Source organism: Hyla sarda, chromosome 3 (assembly GCF_029499605.1).
Source record: "Hyla sarda isolate aHylSar1 chromosome 3, aHylSar1.hap1, whole genome shotgun sequence".
Lineage (NCBI taxonomy): Eukaryota > Metazoa > Chordata > Amphibia > Anura > Hylidae > Hyla > Hyla sarda.
Window position 1 is genome coordinate 236,411,037 of NC_079191.1, and position 24,171 is coordinate 236,435,207.

Sequence of the window (24,171 nt, forward strand, 5' to 3'; positions counted from 1 at the left end):
ATTTATGCAGGAAAAGTCATCAACTGCCGAGCCGAGAAGTTCGTGACGAATCGAATTTACTGTAAGTTCGCTTACTTAGAAGGCCAGGAGAAAAAATAAATAAATAAAAATAAATTGGCTGTGTCCTAAAGGGTTTAAATGCAGCGTGAACCCAGCCAAAATATGGCGTTTCCTGTAAATGACAATGGTTTTAATTGGTTACTCATTTCAGATGGGCACTGGTGGGCAGACAGCTGGCAGCTTATATACCCATCTTTGTGACAACCTGATGGGGCTTGGATGATATGCCCATCATGTTTAGTCACTGTGTAACAATAATACAGTATATAATATAAAGCAGTGGTTGCCACTGTTGTAAAACTACAACTCCCAGCATGCCCAGACAGCCGTTGGCTGTCCGGACATGCTGAGAGTTGTAGTTTAGTAACACTTGGTACACTGCTATAAAGGGCTTTCCTCTGCCTCCTCTCTATAGAGCAGTGTTTCCAAACCAAGGTACCTCCAGCTGTTGCAAAACTATAACTCCCAGCATGCCTGGACAGCTGGGAGATGTAGTTTTCATCAGCTGGAGGCACCATGGTTTGGTAACACTCGCCACCATGCTGTTCTCCGTGTTGCCTAGCTACTGGCCACGCCCCGGTCCACGCTCCTGTGTGAACATTTGTCTCCCTTCCTTCCTGAATAAAGTTATTGAAACCTGCCTCTTCTAACATGGCGGCTCCCGTTGCGCCCTTGGTTCCTTTACGCAGTTTTTTGACAGCATACCGAAGGCTGCAGTATAAAGCCCAGTGTGCTCAGCTGGCACGGCGTACGGTGCCCTGTCTATGGAGTAGTGCGGCGGGTGAGTGGCTCCGGGTTATGGAGGGGATCAGCAGCTTGTGAACAATGAATGGGAGCTGGGGACACAAGCCCTGCCTGCATCACAGCACTGTGCATTCCGGTTATGGGCTGTTCTTTTTTTTTTTTTTTTTTATCTATAAATAAAGCTTGTTGAAATGAGAAAATTGTGGACATAACTATGTGCCCCCAGCAGCCAATCAGATTACAGCTTTCTTTTATCTGAGAGATGTGGGAAGTTAAAGGAGAAGTCTGATTGGTTTCTGGAAATCAGGTGGACTTGCTGATGGGATTTTTGGTTCAGATTAGTTAAAGCAATGCCAATGTATTTAATGAGTTGTCCTGGAATTAAATAAAATGACATACAGCTGGGGGCACTATGAAAAAGAGGTGATCCTTACTTGACCGGATTCCCTGCAGCTGCCATTCAGACATCTTTCTGTCACCACTTCCTCCTTGTTCTTGTGATTCATCAATGGAGATGACCCGCACAGCCAATCACTGGCCACAGCAGTTTCCAACTTTAGTCAGTGATTGGCAGCTCCTGTGGAGAAGACTCATCACAGTAAGGGTCTATTCACACAGGCAGAATTCCGCCTGAAATGAAAGCCCAATACACTTCTATGGGATTGTGCACTCCCGTTGACACTTTGGGAATCCCGTTTGCGGAATAGCGGGATTTCAGAAATGTCAGCGGGAGTGCGGAATCCCATAGAAGTTTATTGGGCTTTCATTTCAGTTGGATTTCTGCCGTGTGAATAGACCCTTAGGGTATGTTCACACTGAGGAATTGTAATTCTGCGCCAGTATTCTGCTCCAATTTTACCTTGAATGAAAGTCCCATTGACTTTGGCTACAGCTTGGTTCACGCTGAGGAATTTCTGCAGATGAAATTTTGACGTTGACTTATATTCCGCCGGTAGATTGAACATTTCTGCTGAAATCTAAAAGCCCACTGAAGTCAATGAGACTTTATCTTTTCCTGAAAAATGTTTTCGGAGCAGAACTAACACAGAATCGTATCTAACCCCAAAGTGGCTGAACATCGTCTGCAGCATATCCTGATCCTCCTCTTCAAATCATGTGCCAAGCAGAAGATGGCAGATCTGCCTGACCAAAATGATTCTTCATCCATTCCTCAGGATGAACATACCCTAACAAAGAAGTAGCTTCCCCAGCCATAAGTTAAAGGGGTACTCCACTGCCCCAGCATTCAGAACATTTTGTTCTTAATGCTGGGTGTGGGCTGCCGGGGTTGTGATGTCACGCCACACCCCCTCCCATAGACTTGCATTGAGGAGGCTTGGCGTGACACCACGAACCTGGAAGCCCGCACCAAGTGTTCGGAACGAAATGTTCCAAACACTAGGGCAGTGGAGTACTCCTTTAAAGATCTGTATAAAAAAAAATTTCTGTCCCTACCTATTGTTAATCTAACCCCCCACCCTGCCATTTAAAAATGTTTTCCTACCTTATAAAGGGCTACTCTTCTGCTTGAGTCTCTTGCTCTGCAGGAAGCCGACTTCCCCAGCAGGTGCAACGTCACTGATGCCTGCTGGGCGCCGACTTCCGCCCTCACAGCTTCTATGCTGTGCCCCTGTCGGGAGCCTGCATTGATGAGCGGCCAGTAGCACAGCATCCTGCTCTGGGATCTCCTCCTCCATGTTTAGCAGTTTACGCGCTACCCAGGGAGGAGGAGTATAGCCACGCCGACCTGCCATGCATGTACATACGGGGAGGCCAGTGAGCCAATGCTGCCGCCAGTCTGATTGGCAGACAAGGAGCGAGCACAGGCTGACTGAATTCGGACCGATCCAAATTCGGGAATCGGTCCAAATTCATTTGTGACCTCACGGCAGGCTGCAGCCGGCCATTAGGAGGGAGATCCCTAGTGGCCGGTTTTCAAATATAAAATAATATATTTTAAACAAAAAAATAAAAAATAATGAATGTATATTAGAGATGTTATAGTACAGGTCACTTTCAGCATTGATCCCTTTAAAGTTTTTTCTTAAAATCCCATCCACATTGTTGCTACTGACAATCTGTAACGTATATGTCACATGTAGCCTTACAGTTATACATTTGTTTGTATCACTGACGTTATCTTTAAAGGGGTACTCCGGTCGAAAACTTTTTTTTTTTTTTTTTTTTTTTTTTTTTTTAATCAACTTGTGCCAGAAAGTTAAACAGATTTGTAAATTAGCCTAGACCACTAGAGGAGGAGAGAGCACACCGTGCAGCTGAACATGCAATTATACGATACCGCTGGTATACACTGGCAGCCTCCGGACCCGTTAAATAACAGAGCAGCACCTGCGGGGTGCACACACTAGATAAAGTATCCAATAGTACAATAAAAAAAGAGGTAGCGTGCACTCACCACGGGTAAACGGCTGCAGGCCCAAGGTCCGGGATCACCGAGGCATAGACGAAGACGGTAAGGGGCGCTCAGAGGCTCTTCCACTGTCTCTATATGCTTTCAAGGAGTTCACTGTCCAAAAGGACCTAAGCTCCTTGTCAGCTAGAGAAGTAATCCTGTATTCTAAAGCTTTTACACTGAGTACTTTAACTTCATCCAGGGAATTGCAGGACATGAAAAACGCCCCTGCGTCTTGTCTATTGGTGTTAGTAGAGCCAGAGGCTCCAGCTGGTGGGGTATCTGTATCCATAACTTAATAATGTGTATAGAAATAAGGCTGAATAGGGTGCTCATCAATCCAGACAATTTTTATTGTACTATTGGATACTTTATCTAGTGTGTGCACCCCGCAGGTGCTGCTCTGTTATTTAACGGGTCCGGAGGCTGCCAGTGTATACCAGCGGTATCGTATAATTGCATGTTCAGCTGCACGGTGTGCTCTCTCCTCCTCTAGTGGTCTAGGCTATTTTGCTCTGCTATTACTTGTTTTTCTGGATTGATGAGCACCCTATTCAGCCTTATTTCTATACACATTATTAAGTTATGGATACAGATACCCCACCAGCTGGAGCCTCTGGCTCTACTAACACCAATAGACAAGACGCAGGGGCGTTTTTCATGTCCTGCAATTCCCTGGATGAAGTTAAAGTACTCAGTGTAAAAGCTTTAGAATACAGGATTACTTCTCTAGCTGACAAGGAGCTTAGGTCCTTTTGGACAGTGAACTCCTTGAAAGCATATAGAGACAGTGGAAGAGCCTCTGAGCGCCCCTTACCGTCTTCGTCTATGCCTCGGTGATCCCGGACCTTGGGCCTGCAGCCGTTTACCCGTGGTGAGTGCACGCTACCTCTTTTTTTATTGTAAGATTTGTAAATTACTTCTATTAAAAAATCTTAATCCTTCCAGTACTTATTAGCGGCTGTATACTACAGAGGAAATTATTTTCTTTTTGGAACAAATCCCCATAGCAAACATATGCTGCTCTTGAAAGTTCCTAAAATGGACAGAGGTGTCAGCAGAGAGCACTGTGGTTGTGACAGAAAAGAAATCCCCAAATAAAATAATTTCCTCTGTAGTATACAGCCGCTAATAAGTTCTGGAAGGATTAAGAATTTGTAATAGAAGTAATTTACAAATCTGTTTAACTTTCTGGCAACAGTTGATTAAAAAAAAAAAAAGTGTTCCACCGGAGTACCCCTTTAACTATCGCTGATATACACGGTATAAGTACACGGGGATTACAGCCCCTAAGCACCTTAAGCAAGTCACTTCTAGGTCACCCAAACAAAATATTTGTGACTTATTGGCTGTAAATCAAAAGAACCCCCCCCCCCTACTGTCGTGTTGCAGCTGTGTCATGTTACCTATTGCAGCGCAACCACATTAAGGCTAGGTTCACACTACGGAATCTACGACCAGATTTCCGCCAAGGAATTTCAGTTGGGAATTCCAGTGCAGCAGAATCCTATTGCTGGCAATGGGATTCCGCTGCCTGGTGCACACTATGGAATTTCAGTGGCAGATGTTCCACCACTGAAATTACACTGCCAAAAGAATGGTCTGGTCCATTCTTTAACCCCTTACGGACCAAGCCCATTTTGACCTTAAAGGGGTACTCCGGTGGAAAACTTTTTTTTTTTTTTTTTTAATCAACTGGTTCCAGAAGGTTAAACAGATTTGTAAATTACTTCTATTAAAAAAATCTTAATCCTTCCAGTACTTATTAGCTGCTGTATAATACAGAGAAAATTCATTTCTTTTTGGATTTCTTTTCTGTCTGACCACAGTGCTCTCTGCTGATACCTCTGTCCATGTCAGGAACTGCCAAGAGCAGGAGAAAATCCCCATAGCAAACGTATGCTGCTCTGAACAGTTCCTAAAATGGACAGAGGTGTCAGCAGAGAGCACTGTGGTCATGACAAAAAAGAAATCCAAAAAGAAGAATTTCCTCTGTAGTATACAGCTGCTAATAAGTACTGGAAGGATTAAGATTTTTTAATAGAAGTAATTTACAAATCTAATACAAGAAAGAAAACATGCGTGCACTCACTGCTCAGCGGAGACAGTTCGGTGTATCTGTTTGGTAAACGGGTAGCTGGATCACAGCATCAGCGCAGATGTAATGGCGTTCGGAGGCTACGCCGGCAGTTTCACACGTGAATGCGTGCTTCTTCAGGCCGGAAGAAGCACGCATTCACGTGTGAAACTGCCGACGTAGCCTCCGAACGCCATTACATCTGCGCTGATGCTGTGATCCAGCTACCCGTTTACCAAACAGATACACCGAACTGTCTCCACTGAGCATTGAGTGCACGTATGTTTTCTTTCTTGTATTATATAGGATACTTCACTCTTTGTATGTGCGGGGTGCAGAAGATGACTATTTAGGTTGCCGATACCAGGCCGCACTATTATTAAGGTGAAGTAACCTCTTTGTGTGCCCTCTCCTTTCCCGTCTTATCATTATTAATTTACAAATCTGTTTAACTTTCTGGCACCAGTTGATAAAAAAAAAAAAAAAAAAAGTTTTCCACAGGAGTACCCCCAAGGACCAGGCCAATTTTATTTTTGTGTTTTTTTTTTTTTTTTTTTTTTTTTACTCCTCTCCTTCTAAAATCCGTAACTCTTTTATATTTCCTTCCACAGACTCATATTTTGTTTTTTGTGTGACCAATTGTACTTTGTAATGACACTTCTCATTTACCATAAAATGTACGACGAACCCAAAAAATACCGTATTTATCGGGGTATACCACGCACCGGCCTATAACACGCACCCTCATTTTACCAAGGATATTTGGGTAAAAAAAGTTTTTTACCCAAATATCCATGGTAAAATGAGGGTGCGTGTGTGCGCGTGTATACCCCGATACATCCCCAGGAAAGGCAGGGGGAGAGAGGCCGTCGCTGCCCGCTTTTCTCCCCCTGCCTTTCCTGGGGTCTAGAGCCATGCTGCCGGCCCTTCTCTCTCCCTGGCTATCGGCGGCGCTGCCCGTTCTGTCCCCCTGACTCTCGGTACCGGCGCCCCATTGCCGGCGCCGATAGCCAGGCTGAGAGAAGCGCCGCCGACAGATAGGGGGAGAAAAGGGGCAGCGGCACCCAATGCCGGCGTCGCTGCCCCGTTGCCTCCCCCCAACGGGGAAGCGACGCCGGCAATGGGTGCTGCTGCCCCTTCTCTCCCCCTGGCTATCGGCGCCGGTACCGATAGTCAGGGGGACAGAATGGGCAGCGTCGCCGATAGCCAGGGGGTGAGAAGGGCCGTCAGCAGGGCTCTAGACCCCAGGGAAGGCGGGGGGAGAGAAGCGGGCAGCGACGGCCTCTCTCCCCCTGCCTTTCCTGGGGCGGTATCGGCGTATAACACGCACATAGACTTTAGGCTAAAAATTTTAGCCTAAAAAGTGCGTGTTATACGCCGATAAATACGGTATATATTTTTTGGTGAGGAAATTTAAATGAAAACCACAATTTTGCAAATTTTGGAGGGTTTCGTTTTCACACTGTACACTTTACGGTAAAAATATTTACTTTATTCTGTGGGTCAATATAATCAAAATGATACCCATCTTTACATACTTTTCTATTACTGTACTGCTTTTAAAAAAATATCAGACTTTTTGTACAAAATCAGTATGTTTAATATCGCCCTATTATGACCACCTATAACTTTTTCATTTTTCCGTATGCGCGGCTGTATGAGGGCTCATTTGTTGCGCCGTGATCTGTACTTTTTATTCATACCACATTTGGGTTTATGATTTAGATCACTTTATTAATTTTTTGGGGAATAAAATGTGACAAACAGCAATTTTGGAAGTTTTCTTAAATTTTTTTACGTTTATGCCGTTCACCATACGGGATCATTAACATTATATTTTGATAGTTCTGACATTTACGCACGCGGTGATACCAAACATGTTTATTAAAAAAAAAAATTTAACACTTTTTGGGGGTAAAATGGGAAAAAGGGACAATTTACATTTGTATTGAGGGAGGGAATTTTTATTTTTACACTTTTTATGTCCCCATAGGGGACTATCTATAGCAATCATGTGATATAGGCATAGCACTGATCAGTGTTATTGGCTATCTTCTGCTTTGGTCTGCTTGATCTCAGACCAGAGCAGAAGACCCTTGGAGATGGCCGGAGGCAGGTGAGGGGACCTCCGGCTGCTATTTTAGATGATCAGATCTCCGCGGCAGCACCACGGGCGATTCGATCATCCATTTAAGCATGCGCATTGCCGCAGATGCCATGATCTGTATTAATCATGGCATCTGAGGGGTTAATGGCGGACATCAGCGAGATGGATTTTTTTCATCTGGCTCCAGAAAGACAAAACTAATTTTTAGCAGTTTTCTATAAAAAATCTTAATCTTTCCAGTACTGCTGTATACTACAGAGGAAGTTGAGTTGTTCCTTTCTGTCTGACAACAGTGCTCTCTGCTGACACCTCTGTCAGGAACTTCAGTGTCAGGAACTGTCCAGAGTAGGAACAAATCCCCATAGCAAACCTCTTCTGCTCCGGACAGTTCCTGACATGGACAGAGGCGTCAGCAGAGAGCACTGTGGACAGACTGAAAAGAACTTATTAATCACAAATTCCCATCTGATCCTAAGCCCAGATGGGACTAATTCCCAATACTCGGGATCCCCCCTAAATATAAAATTTTACTTTTATTTCAAAACCCTTAAAATACTTATTAGGTGAACATATATACAAATATAATATTAAAATTACATGGGGAAACTAGACTCTGAGTGGTGTTTATATATCCACTTTTTGATAGGGGATTATCTTCCTTTATTTATGCAGTTCTGCTACTTTATTCTACCTACTCCTATGCATATAAACAGTGTTGACTCCCTAAGTAAGTCTGTCCCTATGCGATTAAAATATCACTGGTGTACCCTCCCGACGTTTCGTTGGATAAACCAACTTTGTCAAGGGTCGGGGTAACCCTGGGAAACCCTTTGGGATATTTTGTGAGATAGACTGAAAAGAACAACTCAACTTCCTCTGTAGTATACAGCAGCTGATACGTACTGGAAGGATTTAGATTTTTTAATAGAAGTAATTTACAGATCTGTTTTCTAGCATCAGTTGATTTGTATAAAAAATGTTTTCCAGTGGAGTAACCCTTTAATTATAGTAGAGTTGTCTTTATGCTGTCTTATGCCCAGGTAGTCTACTGTTAGCCAAAACAGCATAAAAAATATAGGGCAGTTGGATAAAATAATACAGTGGATTCATAGGAATGAGTGGGGTGTATTTGTTAGGGGATTGCTCCCCCTCTCCTCTCTCAGCGATGGTTGTCGGCTGCTCTCTCAGTGCATTCTCTGCTTGCTTCTATTAGCCAGAAAGTAGTTTTCATACCGTGTCTTGATGTCCTGTATAGAAATGAGCCCCAAGTAGTCCCAGGGGCATGTAGCATCCTTCGATCATGGCGGGTCTGGGCTGTATTCTCACCTACTCCAGAGTGAATGACAGCCCAGGCACTGCGGACATCACAGCTCTGCTTATAGAAATCCCATGGAGGCCCAGAAGTAGCCCTATCGTTGGCCATGAAGCAGCTTCAGGGCAGCACAAGATTGACTTGGACTATGGACTTGATTTGCTAAAAATCTGATTTTTATTCTTTCTTTCAGCTCCTATAAGCCAGTTAACGGAGTCCAACTGTGAAATAAACACTAATTGTAACCTGTTTAAAGAATGCACTGGGCCTCTTCAACATTATGACCTTCTAGTGAAGGACGGTGTGCTAAGGAAAGATGAGCACCAACGAAGAGTCATGCAGGAGTTGCAGAGTCTTCATGAGGCTCTCCGAGGGTACGTGAAGGAATCCAAAGGAGTTTTAGCAAAGGTCAGGCATGCAAACATACATTTATGCTTTCGTACATCCTTTTTTATGTAAATATACTTTAATTCTCACCAGCTTTATTAGCTGAAAGTGGGAGTAACTGAATGTAGTAACCTATTTGTAATCCACACCCTGCTTGTAAATGATATGGAATTAATGTGGCAAATACGCAATTAAATGATTATATAAGAAGCCAGGCACAAAGTACATTTAAAACTTTATACATGGAAACCTACAAGATGTCCATAAATAGTGTATTTCCATCTGGACATTTATGGCATATTCACAGCATAGCTTTGAACAGCATAGTTTGTGATGCTACTTTGTTTAGCAAAACTCCCATTTAGGGTGCGTTCCCACATGGCGTATATGCAGTGTATTTCACGCTGCGTAAAATTTATGGCAGCAGGGGAAATACGCAGCGTATTCCTCGCTCTCTATACACACAGGGCTTTCCGGCGGCAGCCCTATGTGTGCAGTGAGTTTTGGTGGCGGGGCCGCACGTCACAGACACGCCGGCACACGGCCCCGCCTCCAAAACTCACTACACACATAGGGCTGCCGCCGGAAAGCCCTGTGTGTATAGAGAGCGAGGAATACGCAGCGTATTTCCCGCTGCTGCCGTAAAATTTGCGCAGTGTCAAAAACGCTGCGTATACGCCCTGTGGGAACGCACCCTAAAGGGGTACTCCGGTGGAAAACTTTTTTTCTTTTTTTAAATGAACTGGTGCCAGAAAGATAAAGGGGTACTCCGGTGCTTAGACATCTTATCCCCTATCCTTTGGATAGGGGATAAGATGTCTAAGCACCGGAGTACCCTTTTAAACAGATTTGTAAATTAGAGAAATATGTGTGCAGCTCAACAAATCTGTTTAAAGGGGTACTCCGGTGCTTAGACATCTTATACCCTATCCAAAGGATAGGGGATAAGATGCCTGATCGCGGGAGTCCCGCGGGGTGCCGCATGCAAGATCACGGGGGTCCCCAGCAGCGGGACTCCCGCGATCAGGCATCTTATCCCCTATCCTTTGGATAGGGGATAAGATTTCTAAGCACCGGAGTACCCCTTTAAACAGATTTGTAAATTAGAGAAATATGTGTGCAGCTCACAACCAAAATCCGAGGTATATGTGCTTAATAAGATCGATCCTCACCGACCAAATATATGGAAAAAATAAATTAAAAAATACCATACCAAATGATACACAATGATAAATGGAGACAGATTGTATGAATCAAATGTAAAAATGTATTACATATCATAAACAATTACTGTATATACTCGAGTATAAGCCGAGTTTTTCAGCACGATTTTTCGTGCTGAAAACGCCCCCCTCGGCTTATACTCGAGTGAACTCTCCGCCCTCAGTGGTCTTCAACCTGCAGACCTCCAGATGTTTCAAAACTACAACTCCCAGCAAGCCCGGGCAGCCATCGGCTGTCCGGGCTTGCTGGGAGTTGTAGTTTTGAAACCTCTGGAGGTCCGCAGGTTGAAGACCACTGCGGCCTTCGACATCATCCAGCCCCCCCCCCTCTCACCCCCTTTAGTTTTGTACTCACCTCCGCTCGGCGGGACGTTAGGGTGCGCTGGTCCGGTGGGGTAGTGGTTCCGGGCTTCATCGGGGGGGCCTCTTCTCCGCGCTTCGGGCCCGGCCCTGGAATAGTCACGTTGCCTTGACGACGATGCAGAGGGACGTTCATTACCAACGCCTCTATGACGGGCCCGAAGCGTGGAGAAGAGGCCCCCCCGGTGAAGACGGCAGCCCGGAACCACTATCCCACCGGACGACCTCCCCACCGGACCAGCGCACCCTAACGTCCCGCCGAGCGGAGGTGAGTACAAAACTAAAGGGAATGAGAGGGGGGGGGGGGGCTGGATGATGTCGAAGGCCGCAGTGGTCTTCAACCTGCGGACCTCCAGAGGTTTCAAAACTACAACTCCCAGCAAGTCCGGACAGCCGATGGCTGCCCGGGCTTGCTGGGAGTTGTAGTTTTGAAACATCTGGAGGTCCGCAGGTTGAAGACCACTGTATCAGACATTGACAAGCGGTGATGATGAAGGTGGGGGGGGGGCTGATGACATGTGGTGATGATGACAAGGGGATGATGAAGGGGGTGTGTGGGATGATGACGGGGATGATGAAGGGGGGGTGTGGGATGATGACAAGGGGATGATGAAGAGGGGGTGTGGGATGATGACAAGGGGATGATGAAGAGGGGGATAATGTATTTCCCACCCTAGGCTTATACTCGAGTCAATAACTTTTCCTGGGATTTTGTGGTGAAATTAGGGGCCTCGGCTTATATTCGGGTCGGCTTATACTCGAGTATATACGGTAATCATAAAATAAATGGTGCATATAACAAAGAAAATAAATAAATGAGGTAAAATACTTAGAATTTTGCACTATATTTGATACCGCAGGACTTTACTTTCGGTTCATCACAGCACGGGACCAGTGGCCGATATACCCGGTGAGATATAACAACTGAATTCATTGTAGGTGGTCTACTATAACTATCTAAAAGACTGTTCGACATCTGATTCTTATCTATTGCTTGACATCACATGCTGAATAATATAAATTTATTTGAACATTCCAAAGTGCTGGAAAATTAGCATTGCCGGATTATCAACCAAAAGTGCACCAACTATCTAATAGCAGAGCAGCACAGTTGCCATTAGGGCCCAATGGTAATAACAGTATCAAATAGTTCAATATTCTAATTATTTTACCTCATTTATTTATTTTCTTTGTTATATGCACCATTTATTTTATGATTAATTGTTTAGGATATGTAATACATTTTTACATTTGATTCATACAATCTGTCTCCATTTATCATTGTGTACCATTTGGTATGGTAAAGTTCTTGAGGTGTGGTTAATATTTTTTAATTTAGATTTGTAAATTACTTCTATTAAAAAAATCTTTATCTTTTCAGTACTTATTAGCAGCTGAATGCTACAGAAGAAATTCTTTGCTTTTTGTATTTCCTTTCTGTCTGACCACAGTGCTCTCTGCTGATACCTCTGTCCGTGTCAGAAACTGTCCAGAGCAGCATAGGTTTGCTATGGGGATTTTCTCCTGCTCTGGATAGTTCTTGATACAGGCATCAGGTGTCAGCAGAGAGCACTGTAGACAAGACAAAGAAGAAATTCATAAAGAAAATAATTTCCTCTGTAGCATTCAACTGCTAATAAGTACTGGAAGGATAAAGATTTTTTTAATAGAAGTAATTTACTAATCTGTTTTAACTTTCTGGCACCAGTTAATAAAAAAAAAAAAAAAAATTTTTTTTCACCGGAGTACCCCTTTAACCTCTATGTAAACTGTGTGAACATCCCGCTCAGCTGCTTTCAGACCACTACTGGCAGCTGCAAACTGACCAGAAGTAGCCAGGGAACCCTCGATCTAAAGATAGGGGCAGGGTTGAACCCATGTCTATGAGATATTTATGGCATTAAGTGGATATGCCAGATTGGAATACCCCTTTAGAGTAGGGTCACACGTCCCGCAGCTGAAATTCTCTGGTGGATTTTCTGCTGTAGCATTATCAAAGCGGAATTTCCACAGAGGAAAATCTGTAAGTGGATCATGGTGCTACCCATTGGAGTCAATGGGTTCCAATTGCGGATTTTCCGCTGCGCAAGTGAAATTTCAGCTGTGGTAAAGTCTTTGCGGAGGTTAGTTTACTATTGAAATCTACAGTAGTGAACTCATTAATATTATGAAAAGCGGCACAGTGAGCACATCAATCAAGTCTTTATCCACATGTTGCGAGCAGCCTCTGTGTCAAGACAAGAAGAGTGGCCCCTACTGCTGCCCGAACTATTGGAGAGCTATAATAACAGTCCACTGTTCTACGAGGTACACCCCTTTCTACTTCATGATGGTGCGACATGGACAGCTGCCTAAAGACCGAATATTTGGGCTCCAAGCCCCATTCAACAACTCTCCGCATGCCTCCCTGGAGTGGGTCTCTGAACACCAGAGAAGAAGCCAAAGAAATTGTCGGCAAGAAGATGGACGAGGCTCAGCAAAGACAACGACAGGATTATAATAGTCATGCCTCTGCCAAGGCACTTCCATTGGGCGACAAAGTGTGGCTGCGGAAGTTTCCAAGAACCCATAAGTTAGAATCTGTCTGGGAGACAGAACCGTACACAGTGACGGCCATACCCTATCCAGATTCTGATGCGTATGAAGTACAAAAGCATGGGTATGAGCCGTAAGTTGTTCACCGAAACTGGATCAAGTTGTGTCTAAGAGAAGATCTGCCAGTGCTCCCAGCACCATCTCTTCCAGCCGTCAGACCTGCGAGAGAGTACGTCCCAGGTGAAGGGATCCATCTATGGATTTCCCCTTGTTTTCTGAGTCAGCCTGCGATCTTCTGTGTCTCACCAACCCGGGGGCCGGTCCAACCGACACTAATCTCCACACCAGTCCACGCCTTTTCACCGTTGGCTCCAGCTTATACCCCCGTCTCTAGAGTGCCGACCCTGTCACCAGTCTCTCCACCACTGCTTCCAGCGATTCCAAATCCAACTAGTCCTGGACTAATACCAGCTCCCTAGTTCGCTGAGGAAGAGCCAGTTGCCGTTCCAGAGGTTCCAAGAGCTGCCAAAGATGAAGGCATTCCAGACTCTCCAGAAGTAGTGTTGCGCAGGTCCCAAAGGTCAACACAAGGACAAATTCCTGCAAGGTACAAAGATTAGCTCACAATATAGTGTGCAAGGTTATGTACCACACAGTCAGTTCATATGTAAACACTTAGGACTGCAACATTACAAGTTAGGACTGTAACATTACTTGTAGTGCCAGTCCACCAATGTTCAATGTGTGTGTGTGTGTGTGTATATATATATATATATATATACACATACACACACACACTAGCTGAGTACCCGGCGTTGCCCGGTTTTTCCTTCAATTGCGGATTTTCCGCTGCGCAAGTGAAATTTCAGCTGTGGTAAAGTCTTTGCGGAGGTTAGTTTACTATTGAAATCTACAGTAGTGAACTCATTAAAATTATGAAAAGCTAAACTACATTATAGTGATATTTATGAGAATGATATATATATATATATATATATATATATATATATATATATATATATATATATATATATGGCCCAGATGTATCAAACTGTGTGAGAGAAAAAGTGGAGAGATTTTTCCACAGCAACCAATCACAGCTCAGCTAATGAGCTCTGGTAAAGTGAAAGCTGAGCTGTGATTGGTTGCTCTGGGAAAATCACTCCACTTTTTCTCTCGCATAGTTTGATTAATCTGGGCCTACTGTCTAGATAACCAACCAGTATGTATACTAGTGTTTCCCAACCAGGGCACATCCAGATATTGCAAAACTACAACTCCCAGCGTGCCTGGACAGCCAAAGGCTGTCCAGGCATGCTTGGAGTTGTAGTTTTGCAACACCTGGAGGCACCCTGGTTGGGAAAAACTGACATATCCAGTAACATATATCGTAGGGTTGGAAAAAGATAAACACCCATCTAGTTCAACCTATACAGTGATCCCTCAACTTACAATGGCCTCAGGTTACAATAATTTCAGCATACTGTGGTCTTTTCTGGACCATTGTAACTTGAAACCAGATTCCACATACAATGCTATGGACAGTCCAGATCTGCAAAACATTTCAGTGGCTGGAAAAACTGACCAATTAGAATGGACATTTTACTGGTAAAACATGTATACCTGAAGTGCATGCACTGACTGGTGTCTGGTGGCGTCTTCTACAGAACAGGGAGGTACTACATGTTCTGTACTACTCTTTACTTGTGCCAGAGTAAGCTTCCTTTTTTGACATCAGGTGAGGGTAGCTCCGCTTAGCTCTACACCTTTAAAGGGGTACTCTGGCGCTAAGACATCTTATCCCCCCCCCCGTGTGACGTCACGCTTCGCCCCCTCAATGCAAGCCTATGGAGGGGGCGTGACAGCTGTCACGCCCCCTCCCATAGGCTTGCATTGAGGGGGCGGATCAGGCATCTTATCCCCTATCCTTTGGATAAAATGTCTTAGCGCCGGAGTACCCCTTTAATTACTTTGTGGTAAAATGGCTACAAATACACTGGAGCGTTTGAAGGCAAAATAAACATATTCAGCGGTTTCTTTCAGTCCAGTTGCTACAGATGTGTATAAAATCAACCACTTTCCAATTTAGTCGGCCTTTCGGAATAGGTTGTTCTAAAGAGTTCTCTGAATTCCAGTTTAGTACTGTAATAGTATGCCAACGTTGTAACAGGTCAGTGTCTGAAATGTCTTCCACAATTCATAAAATATTATTGAAAAGTAGAAATGTTTATGGACCATTGAAAATCGACAAACCACATAAGATTACAGAGCGGGGGGCGTGGCTTGTGCAGCGGTCTGAGCAGTCGCATGTAGCGGTAGCTCCCGCACCAAACCTGGGATTTCTTCCTCCTGCTTAATATCCTGACTCCCGATCCACCACCTGGTTGTACCGACAACATGGGCCGTACTAATAGAACAGACCAGAACCGGACTAAGGACAAATCTGCTGTTGAAAAGCTCCAAGACTACGCCAGAGGCCCTGTCCAAGATGGCGACGGTGGAGCGGCCTGCGCAGCTCCGGAGATGGAGGATGGCCGGCCTGAGCCCGAGAGCCCCGAGGTTCCTGACCCTGAACTTACCTTGAAACAAGTGTCGGACCAGCTCCTCCCGGCGATCGCGTCGTGTCAGGCGACTCTTACTGGAAAACTGGAGGAAGTGAAGGTAGATGTGGGCCTGCTACGTCAGGACTTACAGAATGTGCGTGGCCGGTTGGTGCAGGCCGAGAATCGCATTTCCGCCTTGGAGGATACTGTCTCCCCGATGCCGAATACTATTTCTACCCTGGAGACGCAGCTATCCCTGTGTAAGCAGAAACAGGGCGATCTGGAAAATAGACTGCGTAGGAACAACATTTGCATTATAGGACTACCTGAGCGAGCTGAGGGGCAGTATCCTTCTTTCCGGACTTTTCCGCAGACCTACAGAAAAGGAGAGCAACCTTCACCACTGTCAAGGCTCAACTTCGGGAACTGCAAATATCTTACTCCATGGCATACCCCGCCCACCTGAGGGTGGCTGATGGCGATCGGGCAGTCTTCTTTAACGATCCGGCGGAGGCATTGGACTGGCTACGCAGAAGAAGAGGAGCTTCTCCCCGCATAAACGCTTGAGTATTTCAACTGTTTTCCTCCATGGCTCCATTGCCCTTTTTTCTGGTTTATTGCTAATATACGTTTCCCCTGCCCTTATGGGATAATGTTATGGCCATTTCCGGTGGTGGGGTGGAGGGGTTTGTTTTATACTCAACATCCCAGGTTCATCCCCGCATACAGAGTCACCTTTATAACATCTACGGACTGTAGTGCACCTGCTGCAGTTGTGAGTGCATAGGACTTGGTTACAGACTATGTGTTTCTATGAGATGCTACGGTCTCTCATTTATTGGGTTTACAAATGGTTATTGTTTTTGGCCTGCACTTCTCTATACCTTACGGAGGAATATGTTGTATATGATGCCTTTTTTTTTTGGGAGGGTATTAACTTCCTGTCTCATGCTTACCTATGTTGCTTTAAATGATGGCTACTTATCGAGTAATGTCGTGGAATGTCAGAGGTTTAGGGGCCCCAGGGAAGAGGGTGTAAGTTTTTTCACATATTCAGAAGTTTCAGCCGCATATAGTGTGTCAACAGGAGACGCACATGGTTCCGTCTCGGTGTCACCTCCTGGGAAGGCCGTGGGTGCAATGGCAGGCACACTCCTGCCACACGTCGTTCTCACGGGGTGTCTCCCTGCTGATCCATAGATCTCTTAGATGGGAACCCATTACAGTCAAGATTGACCCTCAGGGCCGCTTTATCCTAGTCCACGCCTTTGTGAATAGCACTCCCCTGGTACTGATCGGTATATACAACCCCCCACCCGATACGTTGGAGGTTTTTCATATAGCGATATAATTTGCGGCGGCGTACCCAGGGGTCAATTGTTTGTGTATGGGGGATTTTAATATAATCCCCAGTGTGGCCATGGACTGCCATTTGGTGGGCCTGGGTAACCCCTCCGGGGGCCCCAATCCCTTCATGGCTTTTATGCAGGAGGTGAGTTGGATTGACCTTTTTAGGGTTAGACACCCAACTGTTAGAGTTTACTCCTGTTACACCCTAGGTCATAATTCCTTATCCCGTGTAGATCACGCCTTTGGCTCCTCTGCTTGGGCGGGACTGGTGTCCGAGATATTTTATCATACTAGAGCAATATTGATTTTTACTGTTACTGTTCCTTCTATTTCAGCTCATGGGAGATGGAAGGTGCACCCCTTTTGGTTGCAGCTTTTAGACCCGGTGGACAGGATCCCTGACCAACTGCAGGTATTTCTTGGGACACATGACAGTGAGACGGACCCAGGTATTTTGTGGTAAACTCTAAAGGCGTATTTACGAGGTTGCCTTAGGTCATCTATCTCTTACCTGAAGAGGGAGACATCTGTTAGGGAGGAGGAATTAGCTAAACAGTGTGCTGAGTTGGAGGCCATGTATGCAGAGGACCCCTCGGATGCCTGCAGGGAAGCTTGGCTTGCCATGGGAAGGACATATTTACAACATCTTACTGAGAAAATGAACCGTAAGTTGTTCTTTTCTAAACAATTTTTCTTTGAGCATGGCAACCAATCCAGTAAGCTTTTGGCTCATTTAGTGAGACAGGACAAAGCTGCTCCCCCTATTCTTTGCATTTTGCCGATTTGATGGACTATCTGGCTCAGATAACATTTCACAGACTGACGGATACGGACAGGGAGGACTTGGACAGGGACATTACGATTGAGGACATTGAGGAGGCGGTGACAGAGAGGAACAAGGGCAAGGCAGCTGGTCCTGATGGGCTTCCCTTGGAAGTATATGTTAGATATCTCCCTCAGGTGGCCAGATGTTTGCAGTCTATGTACAGCAACGCGTTCGCATCGGAGTCCTTGCCGGCATCCTTATGTGAAGCTACCGTAGTGATCCTCCTTAAGCCTGACAAGGACCCCTTAGAGTGCGGGTCCTATAGGCCAATATCGCTGTTTAATATTGACTACAAAATACTTACCAAGATCTTGGCCCTACGTCTGAACAAGTGTATTAGGTCCATCATACATGAGGATCAATCCGGCTTTATGCCGGGCAGGTCCACCACGGATAACATTAGGAGAGTCCAGACGGCAGTGCAGTTGGGGACGGCATTGGAGGAGGACTGGGCCTTGGCTTCGCTTGACTCGGCCAAGGCCTTCGATCCAGTTGAATGGCCTTATCTCCTGGCAGTCCTACAGCAGTTTGGCTTTGGACCTTAGTTCATTCGCTGGATCAGTGTCCTTTATACAAATCCCAGGGCGCAAGTTTGCGTTAATGGGATTTGTTCTGCTTTCTTTAGCCTGGGGAGGGGCACCCGGCAGGGGTGCCCGCTTTCGCCCCTGTTGTATGCTATAGCGGCGGAGCCTCTGGCGATCCAACTTAGACAGGACGGGGATATCTCCGGTATAGCGTACGGCGGTAGGGAGGACCGGGTCGGCTTATATGCCGACGATATGGATCTGTTCTTAAGTAACCCTCGTACCTCCCTTCCCCTGGCCATTTCCAGGATTGATGACTTTGGGGTGTTTTCTGGTCTCCTTATCAACTGGTCCAAGTCCTTTTTACTTCCTCTTCTGCCTTCTGGGTGGCCCACCGTTTTTGCGGGCCTCCAGGTGGTCGAACAGTTTAAGTATTTGGGCATTCTGGTGCATCGAGATATGTCTAACGATTTTACATTGAATTCCCTCCCACTTCTTTCCCTGATCAGAGAGAAATTTAGGATCTGGAGTACCTTGCCCCTCTCTGTTCCTGGCCGGATTAATTTGATCAAAATTATCATATTGCCTAAATGCCTTTATATCTTGGAGCACGCTGCTACCCCTGTTCCAATGTCTTTCTTTAAATCCCTTTACTCCCTTCTGCCCTCTTTTATCTGGGGTAACTCCCGTTCCAAATTGAAGTTGACGACTTTGCAACGCATGAAGGCCCGGGCGGGTTATGCCCTCCAGGACTTCCAGGTGTATTATTTGGCGGGACAATTGAGGTTTATTCGCTCATGGGTCAGGAATGAGCCATTGCCCAACTCGGAACACCATCTTGCCCATTACACTCATCAGACCCATTTTGCGGGCCAGGCCTTCTCCTGGTGGAGGCAGACTTTTGCCTCTCCATCGCCTGGCCTCCCAGGTTTGGAGGATGGTTAGGCAGCTCCACGATTTTAGGGACATAGCGACTGACCTCCCTCTTTGGGATGCCCCGTATCTGACGCACTTGACGACGGACTTGGACCCGACTTTCTGGAAGACCCATGGAATCAGAGAACTGTCCCACTTGTATTCTGATAATGTTCCTTCCTCTTTTACCCAGTTACAGGACAAACATGACTTACCTCGGACAACTTTTTATAAATACCTGCAGTTGCGTCATGCCCTCCTGTCTCAATTTCCCCCGTCCACTACAAAAATTTCTGATTATCCATTGATAGGAGTCCTCTGGTCTCAGGGACCTGGTGGGCTAGTCTCTGCTCTCTACTCTCATATTATTGAGACTAAACATGCTAGGACGCCTCTCCCTGCTGAGGCATACTGGAGATCTCATGTACCTACTATGAAAGAGGAACAGTGGCAGGAGATTCAATTATCCCACACATTGGTGTCCCCTGCTGCAAATAACAAGATCACCCAGCTCTATATTATTCATAGTTGCTACCTTACACCGATTAGGTTATGTTGTATGGGTAGAACTCAGTGACCAGTGTCATAGATGTAGCTCCCCTAGGGCGGATTTCTGGCACCTTATCTGGTCCTGCCCATATGTACGCTCTTTCTGGGGAGAGGTGACTTCCTTTCTCTCGACCCTATTGGGTAGATCTGTCCCCCGGGCGCCCCTGCCCTGCTAGTTTGGTATTTTTGATGAGGAACACTGGCCCCCTTTCACTCGGGTTTTGCTTCGAGAATCGCTATTTATGGCCCGCAAAGCCATAGCTTTGAAGTGGATGGACCCTAGACCTCCTACTATGTCTACGTGGAAGGGATTGATTAACACTGTGTTACCATTTGAGCGTATGGTTTATAAACACCGGAAATGTGCGGCGAAATTTGAAAAGGTATGGGGAGTGTGGTGTGCGTCAACTGACACTCTGTTCTCATCTCATGATTTCCGATCATCTAGGGACGCGTTACTGTCTCGCGCTCCACCCTGACTTAGAAGTTGATTGTTATTCCTTTAGGGGGTTCTCCACCAGTCCCTCTTCTTCTTTTCCTTGTTTTTCTTTACTTTCCCTTTCCTGTGCCACTCCCTTTTTCTCCTCTGTTTCCTCTTACCTGCCGCTGTCCCTCTCTATATTCTTATTCTTTGTTTGTTTTCTTTTCTTTGCCCCCCCCAGCCGCCCCCCCCTCCCTTCTTTTCTTTCCTCCCCCTTTTTATTTCATATTTTCCGGGTTTTGTTTTTTATTTCCTTTTCCTTTAGTTGGTTTATTGATGGCATTATGACACAGTAAGCACCCAATGATAGATGGTCCTGATAGTAGCGTTTGCCTTATAAGTTCGAGGTGCACTTTTATTACGGGATTTGTAACATGTTTGAATGCTGTACGATATGTCTATTTCTGTACAACTATTTCACCCCTGCGTGGGTATTTTGTCGTGTGTCACAATGGCTTGTGTGGAGTCAATAGTTTTTTTTTTTTTTTCATGTTTTGTTGTCTTTATTTCCTATTTAATAAAACGAATAAAAAAAAAAATAAAAAAAAAGATTACAGAGCGGAGTTGTCAAGTGCTGAGTGACATAAAATTCACCAACATTCTGCTGACTCAACATCTGCAGAGTTCTATACATCATCTGGCATTAAAGGGTACCTTTCATCAAAAAAACTTTTTGATATATTCTAAATTAATGTATGCAGAATAACTTTCCAATTGCATGTTATAAAAAAATAGGCTTCTTTCTATTTAAAACAAAAATAGAAAAAAAAAAAAAAACACAGCCGCACATCCACAATTTGTATTTTGATCTACTTGCTTCTCAGTATAAATTCAAACACTCACAGGTAGTTAGTATACATTTTGATCAAAAAGTACAAGTCCACTCGCCACGTCAAGGCCACCTATTTAGAGTGGGTCCCTAACCCAACATTGGTGTAGCGCCGAGGGGCGGCTAGCACCACTGCAACACCATGCCCACAGCGGGAGCAACCCAGTGGCCAGGCATTCACACTGCTGCCCGAATAAGCCCCTGGCTCCGGGCCACACCACCCCACATACAAAGCATCACCGTGACAATGACCGCCGCAGTGCAACCACACCAATGTGAATGCCAGAGAGCAGGGAGCAGTGCTGAGCTTGTCTGTGTCCCGGCTGCAGTCTGAGATTTAGGACTCCAGCATGAGTCTGAAATAAAAAAATAAAATAAAATAAAGCTTGTGGCCAGAACTGGTAGGGAGACCCCTAGTGGTCATTTTTTCAAAGTGGAAAATTAAATAGAAAGAAGCATATTTTTTGATAACATGATATTGTAAAAGTTAGTCTGCATACATTAATCTGTAAAATATTAAAAGTTTTTTTTTTTGCTGAAAGGTACCCTTTAAACTACATGCCAGTCTTACATCATCAAGTACAATTTAAAGTGTCGGATGAAGGAGGAATAATGCTATGAGGTTGTTTTTCAGGGTTTCACCTATGCCCCTTAGTTTCAGTGAAGGGTAGGGTCACACATGACGTATTTTGCTGCTGCGTATTTTCCTACTCATTGAAGTCAATAGGTATTTTGATACCCATTTTCTTCAGTATAAAGGAAAATACACAGCAAAATATGCCATGTCCATGACCTTACCCTAACACTTAAGTATAGCAAGACAGTTAAAATAATTGTATACTTCTTACTTTGTGGGAACAGTTTAAAGATTACCTGTCATGATCTTGATAAATATTTTCATGAGGGACAAGTAGAGTGTGTTCCGTTTTATTTTATCGGACAAGTAGTTTTTTTCCCCCCCCCCACATTCCTGCAATGTTTAGCACAATATTCAGCACTATGCACTGAAGGCTTCATGACTTTACAGCAGTGTTTCCCAACTAAGGTGCCTCCAGCTGTTGCAAAACTACAACTCAACGCCTTTGGCTGTCCAGGCTTGCTGGAAGTTGTAGTTTTGTAGCTCAGGAAAAGAAAGATAAACTATTTAGATCTATACACTCTATACACTGTGCTGAGCTGAGGTCCCACCTGCATTTCCTGACTTTTGTCTCTGCCAGGCTACTGGAGGCAGGGCCAGAAGGAGGACCCCTGGTGACCAATCTTTTAACCCCTTAAGGACCAATGACGTACCGGTACGTCATTGGTCCTGCTCTTCTGATATAACGCGGGGTTACACAGTAACCCCACGTCATATCATGGCGGGCCCGGCGTCATAGTGAAGCCGGGACCCGCCTCTAATAGCGCGCAGCGCCGCGCGCTATTAACCCTTTAGCCGCGCGCTCAAAGCTGAGCCGCGCGGCTAAAAGTGAAAGTGAAAGTTCCCGGCTAGCTCAGTCGGGCTGTTCGGGATAGCCGCGGCTAATCGCGGCATCCCGAACAGCTGACAGGACAGCGGGAGGGCCCCTACCTGCCTCCTCGCTGTCCGATCGCCGAATGACTGCTCAGTGCCTGAGATCCAGGCATGAGCAGTCATGCGGCAGAATCGTTGATCACTGGTTTCTTATGAGAAACCAGTGATCAATAATGAAGATCAGTGTGTGCAGTGTTATAGGTCCCTATGGGACCTATAACACTGCAAAAAAAAAGTGAAAAAAAAAAGTGAATAAAGATCATTTAACTCCTCCCCTATTAAAAGTTTGAATCACCCCCCTTTTCCAATAAAAAAAAAAACACAGTGTAAATAAAAATAAAAATAAACATATGTGGTATCACCGCGTGCGGAAATGTCCGAATTATAAAAATATATCATTAATTAAACCGCTCGGTCAATGGCGTGCGCGCAAAAAAATTCCAAAGTCCTATCAATGCAAAAATGGTACCGTTAAAAACTTCAGATCACGGCGCAAAAAATGAGCCCTCATACCGCCCCATACACGGAAAAATAAAAAAGTTATAGGGGTCAGAAGATGACAATTTTAAACGTATTAATTTTCCTGCATGTAGTTATGATTTTTTCCAAAAGTCCGACAAAATCAAACCTATATAAGTAGGGTATCATTTTAATCGTATGGACCTACAGAATACATATCAGGTGTCATTTTTACCGAAAAATGTACTACGTAGAAACGGAAGCCCCCAAAAGTTACAAAACAGCGTTTTTTTTTTTCAATTTTGTCGCACAATGATTTTTTTTCCCGCTTCACCATAGATTTTTGGGCAAAATGACTGACGTCATTACAAAGTAGAATTGGTGGCGCAAAAAATAAGCCATCATATGGATTTTTAGGTGTAAATTTGAAAGAGTTATGATTTTTTAAAGGCAAGGAGCAAAAAACGAAAATGCAAAAACGGAAAAACCTCCGGTCCTTAAGGGGTTAATCCCTTCCCGCTATAGGACGTATGCATACGTCTCAGCACCTGACACGTTCGTGAGCTGGGACGTCTGCACATGTCCTAGCGATCTCCTGCACTGCAGCGGTGGGACCTGGCTGTCAATCACAGCCGGAGTCCCGCTGCAGCATTAACCCCATAGATGCCATGATCAATCCTAATCACGGCATCTATGGTGTTGACAGGGGGAGCGTGTTCACCAAGGGCGGTGCCGCAATACGATCGCGGGTCGTTGTTGATTGCTATGGCAGCAGGAGGTCAGATCATGACCTCCTGTCTGCCTGCTATGGAAGCCTGTGAGATCCAGCCACAGGCTGGATCGCACAGGCTGTACTGTGTGCAGCTTATCGGGTCTTACTGTGCTGCAGTACAAATGTATTGCAGCATAGTATAACCAGTAAAAAGTGTAAAAAAATAAATAAAAAGTTCTTAAATAAAATTATGAA

General features: G+C 45.0%; 1 protein-coding gene across 9 annotated transcripts in view; it reads left to right on the forward strand.

Moving 5' to 3' along the window:
• The first annotated feature begins 650 nt into the window (after window positions 1-650).
• AFG1L (AFG1 like ATPase) overlaps window positions 651-24,171 on the forward strand; it is a 198,610-nt gene continuing 175,089 nt past the window's right edge. For 8 of the 9 annotated variants that reach the window (XR_008891304.1, XR_008891303.1, XR_008891306.1 and 5 more), the window contains exons 1-2: window positions 651-841; window positions 8,907-9,121. Coding sequence is in view for 5 of the 9 variants with exons in the window: in XM_056566260.1 (XP_056422235.1) it covers window positions 712-841; window positions 8,907-9,121 (345 nt within the window). In the remaining 4 variants the exon portion in view is untranslated. Of the gene's footprint in view, window positions 842-1,004; window positions 1,112-8,906; window positions 9,122-24,171 lie in introns of those variants that run through there. The other variant, XM_056566264.1, reaches the window with a different exon arrangement.